At 53.7% G+C, this 12,454-nt stretch overlaps 1 protein-coding gene across 8 annotated transcripts; it reads right to left on the reverse strand.

Annotated features, from left to right (window-relative positions):
• Positions 1-382: 382 nt before the first annotated feature.
• LOC132349966 (zinc finger protein 764-like) lies at positions 383-9,047 on the reverse strand. 8 transcript variants are annotated; one of them, XM_059898870.1, is made up of 5 exons: positions 8,883-9,047; positions 7,227-7,280; positions 4,824-6,468; positions 4,562-4,675; positions 383-3,767 (listed from the first exon to the last, which is right to left on the reverse strand). In XM_059898870.1, exons 3-5 carry the CDS (start codon positions 5,017-5,019, stop codon positions 2,851-2,853), a joined length of 1,227 nt encoding a protein of 408 aa, XP_059754853.1. In that variant the 5' UTR covers positions 5,020-6,468; positions 7,227-7,280; positions 8,883-9,047; the 3' UTR covers positions 383-2,850. The 8 variants fall into 8 exon arrangements, with proteins under 8 accessions (XP_059754853.1, XP_059754854.1, XP_059754851.1 ...); XM_059898871.1 differs by lacking the exon at positions 7,227-7,280 and having other exon boundaries at positions 4,824-6,291; XM_059898868.1 differs by having other exon boundaries at positions 4,824-7,280.
• Positions 9,048-12,454: the final 3,407 nt, after the last annotated feature.

A 12,454-nucleotide genomic window follows, 5' to 3' on the forward strand; every position in this document is an offset into this window, starting at 1 on the left:
AGGAAGGGGCCATGTGGTCATGGCCTTGACCTCTCACTCTGGCCATGTGAATGGGGCTCATGTTTTCACTGGTGCAGACAAGCATTTCTCCTGATGCACCAATGAAGCCCTAGGAAAACCCTCTTCCTGGCTTAAATTGCTTCAGGGGCTGAGCCTCAAAAACCTGTGGTAGCGGAGAGAAAAGGGAGCCTTACCTTTAGGGCAAGTATCCGTGCCAAGGAGTGAGGAGCTAAGAAGGGGGTGAGGCTGAGGCTTAAGCGTTCCATGATACTCAAATATTAAGTGGGGGGAAAATTGGGTCACGAGGGCAGGAAGCAGAGGAGTTGGTTCTGGTTTGGGGGCCCTAAGCAAGTCTTGAAAACTTCAGAGCACTCAGAGAAAGTAGTAATTATACCTTTAATTGGCAAGCTCAGACAGGGTCCAGATCTGGCTTTGAGGCTGACCTGAGAAGTGGTATTGCAGGCTGCGCTTTCCCCAGGCAGTGCTGAGGGGCAGGGGGAAGGATGGGTTGGACACTGGCTTCTCTAGGGGAATAAAAGCTGGTACAAAGGTAGCTACTACTGCCAAGGTGCCTCTCCTCACTCCCAAGGTGCCTCTCCTTACTCCCACATTCCCCCTGTGACAGGTGGCATATGAGCCAATCCTCCTGGTGAAGTTTAGTCTAAGAGAGATCTTGGTGGGGTCAGATTGGAAGATTAGGTTGGAATCAAGTCAGTTCATCACTTTACCTGAACAGTGTCTTTTCCCCAAGTTTTGTACCTCTTCCTTTAGAAGTTTCTTTAGGTTGACAAATCTGGTTTCTTCCTAAGGCCAGACACAGGGCTGAGTTCTCAGAAGGGAAGTGCACACAGGCCACCAAGGACATAAGTCCTTGCTACTCCTACTTGAGGGGAAGGGTCATCCTGACCAGAGGCAAGAAAGGGTCTACACATGGCTGGCTGCTTCCATCACCTGGACAAGGCTGGACTCTGACCAAAGGAATGAGTGGTAGATGGATGATGGAGTCACAGGGTGATGGGGGAGGGATTCTCTGCAGAGCTTGGGAATACAGAATAGTACAGTTCCCTCTGGCTACTAACCCCAAATGTTCCTGGTCTTGTCGCCCTTTGTTGGTGATGGAAGTCCTAAAGAGAATGAAGATGCAAGCTTTGATTTTGTTGGCCCTGGAACTCTCATCTAAGGCTGGTTTCTCCCTTGCCCTGTTGGCTATGTGGCTGTTTTGTCACTCATCTTGTACCTGGGCTTCACTAACACTGTGCTGCTCTGTCCCTAGTCTAGGTCAGTGCTGGGTGTCATCTCAGGGAGTGGGAAGATGCTTCCAGAACCCTGGCTGAGACACTGGCAAGGAACTCAAGAGTGGTATGGTAAAGACAGCAGGAAACAAAGAATCCTAGCATCTCACTCCGTGTGTGACCTTGGACAGGTTGCTCAGCTTTCCCCAGTCTCAGTGTCCCCAAATGCAAAAGGATGGAAAAGCTAAGATCTCTTCCAGTTCAGAAATGTGATGAGGCCCTCCTGGCTGGGCCTAGAATAGCAAAGCCTGAGCCATAGGGCTCTCCCAGGGAGGCCCAAGGAGTACTAGAGGGGTCTCTCAGGCCCCTCCCCTTCAAAAACAGGAAGTGCAGGTCAGCTGCGTGGTGCTGAGGTGGAGACACCACTCCATTTGGGGCAAAAAATTCAGTCCTGACTGCCTCTTCCTGATAGGCTGTCCTCTCCAAGCAAGATGCTTCCTTCCATAGGCAATTATGAGGGTGAAATGAGTTGATGGACAAGACAGTACTTTGTAAACCATAAAATGCAGTATGAGCCAAGATCTAACATAAAGCCTCCTTTTACTTCTCTCCTGCCACCCTTTCACAAATATGCTCTCTACCTGAATCCCTGATTCAAGAACAATTGAATGCTGTAGACTACAGTTTGCAAACTCAAATGACTACAGGAACCCAACAGGTCATGTAAATGAGTAGAAAAATGCCAGATGGAGAGGGCCTGCTTTGCCGGAGATGTTGGCGAGCCATGATGAGTGCCAGCTGACACTGGTCAGGAGGTGATAAGGAGTGGCGGGCATGCTGAACTGGAGAGCCTGGTCTCCATCCAAAGGGGCAACTGCCCCTCAGCTCCCACCAATTGTGGTTTTGTGGGAGCTCAGGTGGAGTTGCCAAATCTTCGGATTTTTCAAGAGAGGCCAGAAACCTGGTTTTTTGTGTGAAATATCCTCGTTTTTAAATCTTAACCAATAATTCATAACATTTAAAAATGCTGGCTGGGCTAAAAACTATATATATTTTAAAAGGCTGCTACAGACCACATTCAGTCCTGAATGTGACCACATTCAGTACCCGGCCATCAGTTTTTAACTTTTGCAGTAGTCACTGGGTAAAACAAAGTTCTCCACCTCAATCCTCTTAGAAACAGCCTTTTCTTCCCCACAGTGGAAGTCTAGTGGGGGTTCTAACCTCAGCCCTAACTCAGCAAAGGGGGCTTCTAGAGTCTGGGACATTAGGGAACAAGGTATCAGCAGATGAAGCTCGTGAGGGCCTAAGATGAAACAGTCCTCCTCCCCCAGGGGCCTAAGATGAAACAGTCCTCCTCCCCCAGGGGCCTAAGATGAAACAGTCCTCCTCCCCCAGGGGCCTAAGATGAAACAGTCCTCCTCCCCCAGGGGCCTAAGATGAAACAGTCCTCCTCCCCCAGGGGCCTAAGATGAAACAGTCCTCCTCCCCCAGGTCCAGCTCTGGCTGGGACTTCTGTGGCCTCCCCGGAGCTGCCGGAGTTTCAGGCCCCTGAGGCCACCCTGGGCCTCAGACAATGTCTAGATCTTCACCCTTTGCCTTGTCACCGTTGAGGCCATCACCCACACTCCTGGAATATCTCTGGGTAGTGCTGGAAGCCCACGGGTGGGTCCAGGTCCCCTCGGCCAGAGGCCAGGGTCACAGGCAACCCACTGGCACCCCGGCCCCTGCGCCGCCCCGCCCCGGGCCGATGGACCCACTGGTGCTTGGCCATGGCTGACTTCTGGCCAAAGCACCTGCCGCATTGCGGACAGGCGTAAGGGCGCTCGCCGCTGTGGGTGCGCCGGTGGGCCGCCATCTCGGAGCTCTGCCGGAAGCAGCGCCCGCAATCTGGGCACGGATAGGGCTTCTCGCCCGTGTGGGTGCGCACGTGGCGCCGGAGGTCTGAGGCGTGGGCGAAGGCGCGGCCACAGTCTGGGCACGGGAATGGGGTCTCGCCGCTGTGGACCCGCTGGTGCTGGTAGAGGGCGGAGCTCTGGCTGAAGCAGCGGCCGCAGTCAGCACAGCTGTAGGGCTTCTCGCCCGTGTGGACCCGGAGGTGGGTGGTGAGGGCGGAACGCTGGGTGAAGGCCCGGCCACAGTCCGGGCAGCGGTGGGGCCGCTCCCCTCGGTGGATGGCCCGGTGCTTGCTCAGAGAGGAGGCCTGGCTGAAGCCCTTGCCACAGTCAGGGCAACTGAAGGGCTTCTCGCCCGTGTGGGTGTACAGATGCTCCACCAGGGTGGAGCGCCAAGCGAAACTCTTCCCGCACATGTAGCAACCGTGCCTCTGGTCTGCCCTGGGGACCGGGGGATGGGCACAGAGTGGTGGGCGACCCCGGCGAGGCACCTTCGATGGCTGCTCCCAACCATAAGAAAACCCAGCAGAAAAGGGTTTGAGAGCCATCAGCCCGGGAGGCTGAGCGTCCACAGAAAGGATCTTCCCCAGTGCCTCGGTCCCTTCTCTTTGTCCTTTCTCTTCCTTGTCTCTGGAACCTGCTGGGAGATAAGGGGAGAGCTCAGACCCTGGCTTATCCTGGTCCTTGATTCCCACAGCCCATATGGGGACAGAGAAGCCTCTTAGATACAGGCACCTTCTGGACCCACAGCTGCCTCTGGGACTCAGCTTGGTACAGGCAGGGAAGCTAGGAGTGACACCTTTTCCTCAGCTGCACAGGATGGTAAGAAAAGCTGAAGAGACAGAGAAGGAAGGAACAGGGGCACAGTACATTCTACTTCAGGGCTGGGGAAATGGGGGTCAGAGGGATGACAATTTAACTGGATCACGGAGGATGAGTGGATGGTAAGGATGCAGCACAAAGAGAGGCATGAAGGTGACTGGCATTGACAAGTTCAGAGGGGCTGGGCACGGTGCAACAGGTGGACAGGACGAAGTGGAGGAAGAAAACCGTGCAAGCCAAGAGAAAGGAGGCTGCTACAAAAATACAACAAAAAGAAAGTAAACGAAAACAGAGGAGGTGGCAGAGGAGCTAGAGAGCAGGCAAACAGCAGACGGGGTGATGCGGAGCTCCAAGGAGCTTAGAGACCGACTAGATGTGAGGGGCTCAGATACCGCGGAGCTGTAGTGGAGTGGAGAGGCAGGTATGCCTGGGTCACACTCACAGCCCCTTTCTAGGCTGAATCCAGAGCTAGGCAGGGACCAGGCATAATAACCTTAGCTGGGAAAGCAATTCAGGGAGGAAACTGATGAGCAGGTAAGGAGTTGGCAGAGGGTAGCAGGATGGGTCGGACCCAGAGGAAGTCCCCACGGGACAAAGTACCCACTACTTCACCTGTGTCTGCTTCTCTAAGACACTCTCCCGTCTCAGGATCCCGGGCATCTGGACCCCACAGTTCGGCCTCTTCCTCCACCCAGGAGATGAGGGCTGGCTTGGTGCCTCGGAAGCCTGGGAGAGAAGAATGCAAAGCCCACGCTGCTGGGGAGGCCGCCGCCCAGGGTCGCGACTTTCTGGGGCCTCCCACTCCACGTGCAGGACCCAGAGGTTGGGCGGGGTGGACGGGGTTGTGGGCGCAGGCGAGCAGGTGGAACCTCACCGAGCGCGCCCAGGTGGCCGTAGGTCTCTCGCATCACGTCCCGGTACAGGGCCCTCTGCGCGGGCCGCAGACACCCCCACTCCTCCGGGGAGAAGTACACGGCCACGTCCGCGAAGCTCAGGGGCTCGGGTTTTCCCCCCTGGCGCCCGGCCCCGTTAGCTTCCCGCGCGGGGAGCGGGGCCGGGGGCGGCGCCATCGTAAGTGCCACCCCGGCGGCGGGCCAGCGCCACCCCTACCCGCCGGGGTCCGCGGAGCCTCCGCGATCAAGAACGCTCCCTGGCCGGGCCCGAGGGTCGGGGCGCCGTCGTGAGGCCGGGAGACCAGGAACGGCCCCTCGAGGGCCCACGGGGGTGGCTGAACACTAAGAGCGGGTGGCTGAAGGTGCACCGAGAACCAGAACTGGAAGATGCCTTCCTAAGAGATGGCGGCAACGCGGCCCCACGAACTTCCCTCCCGCGCCATCGTGCCCAGATGACGCCGCCCCGGTGTCTCCAGGTGGCTTTGTCTTCGAGCCCTCAGCCAACATGGCCGCGGCGGCTACAGGCGCCCGAGGAGGCGCTGCCACCATCCCGGAGGCGGCGTTCCCCAGAGCTTGGCGCCCGGCCCCAGAGGCGCGGCGGCCCGGCTTCCCCGCCGGGTCCCCGCGCCCGCCGCGCTGGAGGCGCAGCCGCGGCCCCGCCCAGGTTTGGAACAGCGACCTCCAGCCCAGACCCCAGGCCGCTCCGCGCTGTTAATTCAGACGTTCAGTTTCGTCGCTGGCCCATCACTGGGTGACAGCAGGCTTCCCCCAGTGTTAAGGGTAAAAAAAATGGAGCGGGTAAAAGAACCTTCTCTACTGGAAGCTTGATAGAGCCTGAAATTATGGGAGCTTCTGTTTCAGGAGGTCGTGGGGGCAACTGGGGAAGAGTAGGGTGAGGTCTGAGAAAGGTCGGAAGGACCCTCCTTCTGTAAGCTTACGCTCCCCCGACATGCCCTACAGGACGTCTCCCGAACATCTATTTACCTCTAGCTCAAGCTTGGCTCCTGAGCTCCTGATCACAGAGCCACCTGCCACCTTGCCCCGGCATGGATGGCCCACAAGCACCTCGGACTCTGCGTGGCTCAAACTGAATTCATCCCTTTCTTCCCATAACCTGCCCCTCCTGGAGTCTTTGTCTTAGCAAATGGCACTAACTCTCTCCATCATTTCTACCTCCAAACCCTCTCTCTCACCGGACGCATTTATTGACTGTCTAGTCTGTGCTTCCCACAAGCCTTCATAAATACCCTGCCCTAAGAAGCCTTGATATTTTTCCTTTGGCCACTTACATCAGTCACAGCATTTCACACACTTCATGAACATGCACTTCACATCTTCAGCAGCTCTGGGGTCTACTCTGGAGCTCTTGTCTGTTTGCCTCCTTCCAAAGGCCCCCCTGAGGCTTCCACCTGACACCCTGTATCCAGTGGCTGCTTCTCCCTAGGGGAGCTGGGCAAGTAAAGAGTTGATCTCAGCAGGAGGGAAGGGGGAGACATAAACTTGGGAGGGGTCAGCCTGGCCAAGGAGAGAGGCTTGTTGTAGGGTGGTCCGTGGAGGGTAAGGACTAACGGTGCAGAGTTGCCCAGGGGCTCAACCCCAGCAAGTTGTCTTAGCCTCTCAGGCCCCCTGAAGGACACAAAAGAAATTAGAAAATTTCCACTAAGAGTGATGGCTTTTTGTCACCTGTCAGTGCCCATCCCTATCACACACTGGAAGAGCCCTGGGTAGTGCTGAAAGCTCACAGGGGGGGTCTGGACTCTCCTGGAGAAGAACCTTGGGCAGAGTCTGCACCCCTGGGTCAGACCCTGAGGGCCATGGTACCAAGCTGGTGGGTCTACTAGTGGCCTCTGGCTGAAGCACCTCCCACTGTGGGGACAGTTGTAGGCCTGCTTGCCTGTGTGAGTCAGCAAGTAGCATGAGAGTTACTGCACTAGCTGCAAGTAAAGGGTCCCTCTCCAGAGTGCACTGGGCCGGGACTTCCCTGGAGGTCCAGTGGTTGGGACTCTGTGCTTCCACTGCAGGGGGTACGGGTTCGATCCCTGGTTGGGGAACTAGGATCCTGCACGCTGCGTGGTGTGGTCAAAAAAGAAAAAAACACAAAACAGAGCACACTGGGCCAAGTTGAAGGTAAAGGTAAAGCATGACTGCACTTGGGGTGGGGATGAGGGTGTGGTGTGAGTGCCAGGTGTTGAAGCTGGGCACAGACTGAGGGCCTGGGAAAGTCCTGACTACAGGGAGCCTTGGCCACAGGCTCCAAGACCACATCAGTGTCTCTGACTGCAGAGCCTCATGACAACTCCCAAATGGACTCCTTCTGCTGACCCCTTCCAAATGTATCATTTTTCTGAGTGAGTGTTGGGAAACATAGCAGATTCAAAACTTACCTTTTTTCCTGTTAACTCTCCAAGGCCTACTTATGTTCAGGTGATGGAATCAACCTTCACAATGACAGAAGCATTCAGATGGGTACCCAGCCCTGGAAGCCCCCTTCTAGACTGTATTGGCCAGTTGAGGGCTCCCAAGTCAGGGACATTCCCACCCACTCCAGGGCCAACCAGAAGAGATACTCTCAACCAGAAGGGCAGCTGTTATAGGAACCAGGGACCTGGAAGACTGATGAACTGCCTCCATCCTAAACTTGAATTCACACACTGCCACTGACCTACGGTCTGGATGATTCATACAGTGTGACCTAATCATGTGACCACTTGGATGCCTCAAAGCCAATTAAGTGAGAAAGAGAAGGTCAAGATTGCAGTCTCCAGTGGGTGTCATAAATTCAGGTCAGCGAAAATTAGTAACACCAGCAGTAAAGAACATATAGATGGTGTTTCTTGCTCAAACGTTTTCCCTTATACCTGACACTGGGACATCACCTCCACTTCCCATCTTTCTGGCTTTCTCTCAGGCTTCCTCCTCCAGGGGATCCTGAGCACCTGTACCCCACAGCTGGGTCTCCTGCTCCACCCATTTGATGAGGGCTGGTTTGGGGTCTGGCAAAACTGGGGAAGAACCCTAATCATCCAATAAACATTTCTTAAGACTACCTACGCGTTCATTTAATGAAAATGTATTGGGCACCGCATGTGTGCCAGGCATTGTTCTAGATGTTCCAGGTATTGGAGACATTGGTGAACCAAGATAAAGTACCTGCTCTAAGAGAGATACCAGGTAGGGGCTTTGCTGGCACAGGTGCAGAGAAGACCTCTGGGCAGATTGTGCTCAGGGCTATAGAGATGGACACAGAGCTGCAGTTTAGAGGAGACTTCCAGCACAGGGCAGAAGAGCTCCAGGAGGAATTTCATTTCTTTTCTTTCTTTCTTTCTTCCTTTCTTTCTTCCTTTCTTCCTTCCTTCCTCCCTCTCTCTCTTTCTTTTCTTTCTTTCTAATTTTTATTAGAGTATAGTTGATTTACAATGTTGTGTTAATTTCAGGTGTACAGTGAATCAGTTACACATATACATATATCCACTCTTTTTTAGATTCTTCTCCCATATAGGCCATTACAGAGTATTGAGTAGAGTTCCCTGTGCTATATACTAGGTCCTTATTAGTTATCTATTTTATATATAGTAGTGTATACATGTCAATCTCAATTTCCCAATTTATCCCCCCCCAAGGAATTTCTTGAAGATGGCATTTGAGAAGGGCATTGAAGGGTGTTAGAGTTGGAGGTCAGTGAATAACACAGCAGAATAGCAAGAACAAAGGCTTATTAAGCTAGAAGCATGTCCAAAGAACAAAGATTCTACTTAGCTGGAGTCAAGGAGATGGCTTGCCTGTAGGGAAAGATCTGGTTTGAGTCCGTGGAGGTTAGTGTGCCATGCGCCTTGAAGGCCGGTACAGGTTTTAGAAGTTTTTGCAGTGTTGAAATCTGACCGGAGAGGGTCACTTATGAATTTAGGCTGATCTGGCGAGGATGCCGGGAAACAGGGTCACCCTGACTCTGTTGGAGTCAGGCTCAGTGGATTCAGGCACCTGTCCCTGTTCGTCCCACCCACCCCCTTCCCTTTTCAGAGATCCGGGACGCTGGATCTCACCGAGCACGGCCAGGTTAAGGTATGCCACCGCAGACATCCCCACTCCTCGGGGAAGAAATACAGGGCCACCTTCACGAAGCCCGTGGCCCTCGGCCTTCTCCCAGGTCCTTCCCGCCCGGCCTTCACCGGCACCTGCGCAGGGAGCCCAGAGCAGAGCCGGGGACGGAGTCTTGGGCTCACCACCATATATATCCCCGGGTTGGGACGCTGGGTATTCGGCCTGCGGTGCTGGGTGGGGGTGGGTCCCTCCGGGCCCAGACGACCGGAAGTAGCTTTGGGTGGGGCCACTCTAGGACGGCGGGAAACGGCCCGTTACGCGAACTCGTTGGTCCCAGGGCCGGGAAATGAAGAAGCCCTCAGAAGAGATGGTGGCACCCTACCGTCCTTCTACTTTAGCGAAAGGCATGTAACAGCTTCAGTGTCGGCCTGGCGTTGATGATCTGGTATACTCCCCCCTCTACTTGTCTTCTCTTGCTGTTCCGCTAGTGGCCTTGCAAGGGCCCCTTGCCCGTAGTTAAGATGGCCGCAACCGCTTCGGCGCCCGCGCTCAGGTCGGGTGGGTGAAAGGTGAGGCGCGGGTGAGGGAGGGCTGGCGGCGGCGAGAGGTTTGGGAGATGGGGACGCCGGGCTAGGAGTGAGGGCCTGTCCGGCCAAATGTCCTCTTCCCAATCCCCGCAAGAAGGCCCAGTCAGTGACCCGGTCATTAAAATATTTTTTTTATTACTGGCAAACTAATTCATTTCTCAGGTTTTTGTTTTTTGTTTTTTTATTTACAAGGTACATAAGAATATTCAGTGAATGTCCTCTCCCCCAGCCCCCCACCATTCCTCTAACAGTTTCTTAAATGTCCCTACAGTGATTGTGCCTTATAGAGATAGTCAGTTTGTCTATAGTACTTCCACACATTTACTAGCTCTTACTGAGGACACTGGGCCGAATGCCTCTCAGTCCCTTAGAGTTCAGTCATTTTACAGAAAGGAACTGAAACCCAGTTATGACCCAAGGTCAGGCAGCCCATTAGTGACTCGGGGTTTTCAGACTCCTAATGTGAGCCTTTCCACCGCCTCCTGGCGCTGCCTCCTCCAGGCTCCCAGAAAAGTAACATGAACGCTTCAAATGTACTGGCCCCTGCTGACATTGTGAAACAAACTGGATTCTCGTTATTAAGTCATTATTGTAGTATAAAAAGTTAGACGAGGGACTTCCCTGGTGGCGCAGTGGTTAAGAATCCGCCTGCCAATGCAGGGGACACGGGTTCGAGCCCTGGTCCGGGAAGATACCACATGCCGCGGAGCAACTAAGCCTGTGCGCCACAACTACTGAGCCTGCGCTCTAGAGCCCACGAGCCACAACTTCTGAGCCCACGTGCCACAACTACTGAAGCCCGGGTGCCTGGAGCCCGTGCTCTGCAGCAAGAGAAGCCACCACAATGAGAAGCCCACGTACCTCAACGAAGCGTAGCCACAGCTCGCTGCAACGCAGCCAAAACTAAATAAATAAAAATTTTTAAATAAACTTATTTTTTTAAAAAAAGGTTAGGGACTTCCCTCGTGGTCCAGTAGTTAAGACTTCACCTTCCAATTCAGGGGGCACAGGTTCGATCCCTGGTTGGGGAAGTTCCACATGCCGTTGGGTGTGGCCAAAAAAAAAATGTTAAAAAAAAGAAAAAAGTTAGATGGGTTACTGGATGACAGGACCCGTTTGCTTTCATGCTCCATCTAAATGTGCTTCCAATTCCAAGCTCCCCTAGCAAAACAGTGGCCGACTATGCAAGAGCTGCAGTTGGTTCTGTGATGTGACTAAGACAATAATAATGTTAGCTTATCTTGATCGATCACTTACTGCATGCCAGACTCTGTTCCAAGTGCTTTTGCCTGTTAACTCAATTAACCCTCACAACACTTCAGAGATAGGTACCCTTCTGGATCAGGAAGCTGAGGCGCAGAGGAATGACCTTGCCCCAGGCCACACAGCTAGTGAGGGTTTTGACTCCAGAACCCATGCCATGATGTCTCCAATTATTGAAGGCACAATGTCAGCAACCAGAGACAGGTGGGATTTTAGGCCAGGTATGCAGTTGTAATGTGGGGTAGGGCAAGAAGCAGAGACCTAGGAAGTCAGAAGAACTGCTTCTGGTCACCTATGCAATTCCATACTGTTGTATTAAATGTAAAGAGAAAAAATTAAAATGATGCGCTCTAAGCACTAAAAGGATTGTGTTTAGGGGTCAAGTCACGGGGAAAAAAATATATCATTCGAGTGCTTGGGAGGTATGTGAAATTGCCCTGCAGGAGGGTGACAGGCTTCACAAAAGGCACCCTGTAGCAGCTCTTGCTCAGGCCGTTGCTGATTTAGGGCTGGGGTCTCCTACCTGGTCTCTGGGCATCCAGCCCTTTGCCTTTCCCATCCATCTGGCACTGCAGCCTGGTGTAGTGAAAAGATCAAGAGCATCAGCTGAGAAATCGGGAGCTTTAGGTTCCAGGCCTGCCTCTGCCACTAACTCAACTGTGTGGTCTAAGCCAGGTCCTTCCCCTCTCCGGGCCTCAGCCTTTCTCAGGGTGTATTCTGTGGAACAGTATTCCCATGAGATGGGAACCAGTGTTCTTCCCCGTGCCCCAGAGAGTCTCCTCCCACCCTCGGCTTCCCAAACCCTGCTTCAAACATTGGACCAGACAGCTCCAAGAGCTCCCCGCCAGCTCCAAGATGCCGCAGTCCACCCTGTCATCATGCCCAGGTCCACCCCAGGAACTGCCCCTCCATCCTCCTCACTCAGCCAGAAACCTTATCACCGTCCTGGTGCCCCTCCAATGACCCAGCCCCCACGTGCAGCCCTGGACAGGCCCTGTCCCTTCATCTTCCAGTGTTTACCTCCAGCCCTTCAGCTACTCTCCGTTTCCGAGTTCTATCGCACCACTGCCGTCCACTCTCAGAGCAGCCAGAGTGGGTTTTTAAAATGCAAATCGGATTGCCTTGACCCTTGACACTCTGCTTAAACCCCCCCCACCCCAGTGGTTTATATGAGGTCCCTAAAGTAGTCAAATTCACAAAGACAGAAAGTAGAATGGTGGTTGCCAGGGGCTGGGGGAAGGGGGAATAGAGCATTATTGTTTAAGGGGTACAGAGTTTCAGTTGGGGAAGATGAAAAAGTTCTGGAGTGGGATAGTGGTGATGGTTGCCCAACATCGTGAATGTACTTAATGCCACTAAACTCTACACTTAAAAATATTTAAAATGGTAAATTTTGTTATATATATTTTACCACAAAACAAAAACAGAAATGATCCAGTGGCTTCCCAGTATATTTAGAATCAGATCCAAACTTCGCAACATGGCAAGCAAGAGCTCTGTGACCTGCCCCTTTCCCACTCTCCACCCCCCTTCCCCTGCCTCCAAACTCATTTTCGGCACCTCACCCAAACTCATCCCTACCTCAGAACTTGGCACTTGCCGGTCCCTGTTTAGAAACCCCTCTCTCCCACTCCCTGCCCCCAGCCCCCTGCCCTCTGAAACCCTGCCCTCCCCCACTCCCACATCCTGTGACCCTACGTGGTTCCCCTCGGCTCCTTTTTTTT

Source organism: Balaenoptera ricei, chromosome 15, assembly GCF_028023285.1.
Source record: "Balaenoptera ricei isolate mBalRic1 chromosome 15, mBalRic1.hap2, whole genome shotgun sequence".
Lineage (NCBI taxonomy): Eukaryota > Metazoa > Chordata > Mammalia > Artiodactyla > Balaenopteridae > Balaenoptera > Balaenoptera ricei.

Bases quoted from the DNA above. Each gene is read 5' to 3' on its own strand.
- LOC132349966 (XM_059898871.1), bottom strand. From the start codon at position 5,019: ATGGCGCCGCCCCCGGCCCCGCTCCCCGCGCGGGAAGCTAACGGGGCC. The intron at 4,676-4,823 runs GTGAGGTTCCAC...CTTCTCTCCCAG, and splicing joins CGGCCACCTGGGCGCGCTCG to GCTTCCGAGGCACCAAGCCA. The intron at 3,768-4,561 runs GTGAAGTAGTGG...CTTATCTCCCAG, and splicing joins TCTTAGAGAAGCAGACACAG to CAGGTTCCAGAGACAAGGAA.